This window comes from Laccaria bicolor, genomic scaffold (genome assembly GCF_000143565.1).
Source record: "Laccaria bicolor S238N-H82 LACBIscaffold_27 genomic scaffold, whole genome shotgun sequence".
Lineage (NCBI taxonomy): Eukaryota > Fungi > Basidiomycota > Agaricomycetes > Agaricales > Hydnangiaceae > Laccaria > Laccaria bicolor.
The window spans coordinates 679,457-680,582 of NW_001889898.1; the positions used below are offsets into that span (position 1 = coordinate 679,457).

General features: G+C 39.7%; 1 protein-coding gene across 1 annotated transcript; it reads left to right on the forward strand.

The window, feature by feature from the left end:
* Positions 1-35: 35 nt before the first annotated feature.
* Positions 36-389, forward strand: LACBIDRAFT_304436 (uncharacterized protein; the record flags this gene model as incomplete). The annotated part of the gene is made up of 1 exon (XM_001884732.1): positions 36-389. One exon carries the CDS (start codon positions 36-38, stop codon positions 387-389), a length of 354 nt encoding a protein of 117 aa, XP_001884767.1.
* Positions 390-1,126: the final 737 nt, after the last annotated feature.

Genomic DNA, 1,126 nt, shown 5'->3' on the forward strand with positions numbered 1-1,126 from the left:
TTTGTTGACATGACCAGTTTTTATGGCTTGTGAACATGACTTCTGCTGGTGAAAAGCAGCATTATGCTTTAGTTCTTTTGGAGCGTCTCTTCAATCATTTACCCTCTACTGCTCGAGTGGGTGTACTGTATGATATTGGCTGTCAACTTCATCGAAGTTGTGTCAAATGGGGCTTTTTGAAAGAATTCTTTGATCGTTTAATCTGGGCAATTTCTGTTTTCCATGCATATGGTCACCAATGGGCTTGCCAACTCATTTACCATCCAAGAAAATGTATTGGCTTTGGCTTGACTGATGGTGAGGGCTGTGAAAGATTTTGGAGCTCAATCAAGCTCTTAATTCCATCTTTGCGTGTCAGTGGCTACTATACCACTTCAGTCACCCACTAACAACTGACTATTAGTCTTGCAAACTCCATGAATACTACGGGACTAAATGTCAGGGTGTATATCTATATTGTATATATCCTGGGGCTTGTATATCTCCACTTTTACGTGAATATATTTTGACATCCAATGTCACACCAAATATATTTCTAGTGTGTCACACACCCCAAAATATATTTCTTCACTGAGATGGACACCAAATATATTTCTTATGCCTGGACCCTGAATTGTGACTGTCACACTGTAGAAATATATTTCTGGTCTGGGATGGACTTAGGATATATTTTGCAGCTGGGGTTGACCAAGGATATATTTCTTCAGCCACTAGGGGTGTCTGGGGTCCCAGTTTCTAAAAAAAAACTTGTGATTTTCTGTAATGTGGGACATATATTCCAGATGATGTTTCTACTATTTTTAGGGTTTTAGCCACCATCTGGAGCTGTGTTTCCTTGACTGTTTGTAGGATATACATAGACCATTAGCATGGCTTCCATGAAGGCTGCAACAGTCTGACTGTCCATTTTTTTCTTATAGCACTTGAATATTGTGGATAAGAAAAAACCCCTTTGGATGGGAGGACTATGACTGGGGGAATGAACATCATAGATCAAAACCATGTTCAGCAATGAACATGGTTAATCCAAACCATTCAAGTTGGAGGACTATGACTTGAGCAATGAACATTCTAGATCAACAGAACTGGTCAAGTTGGAGGGCTTTGACTTGGACAATGAACAAGA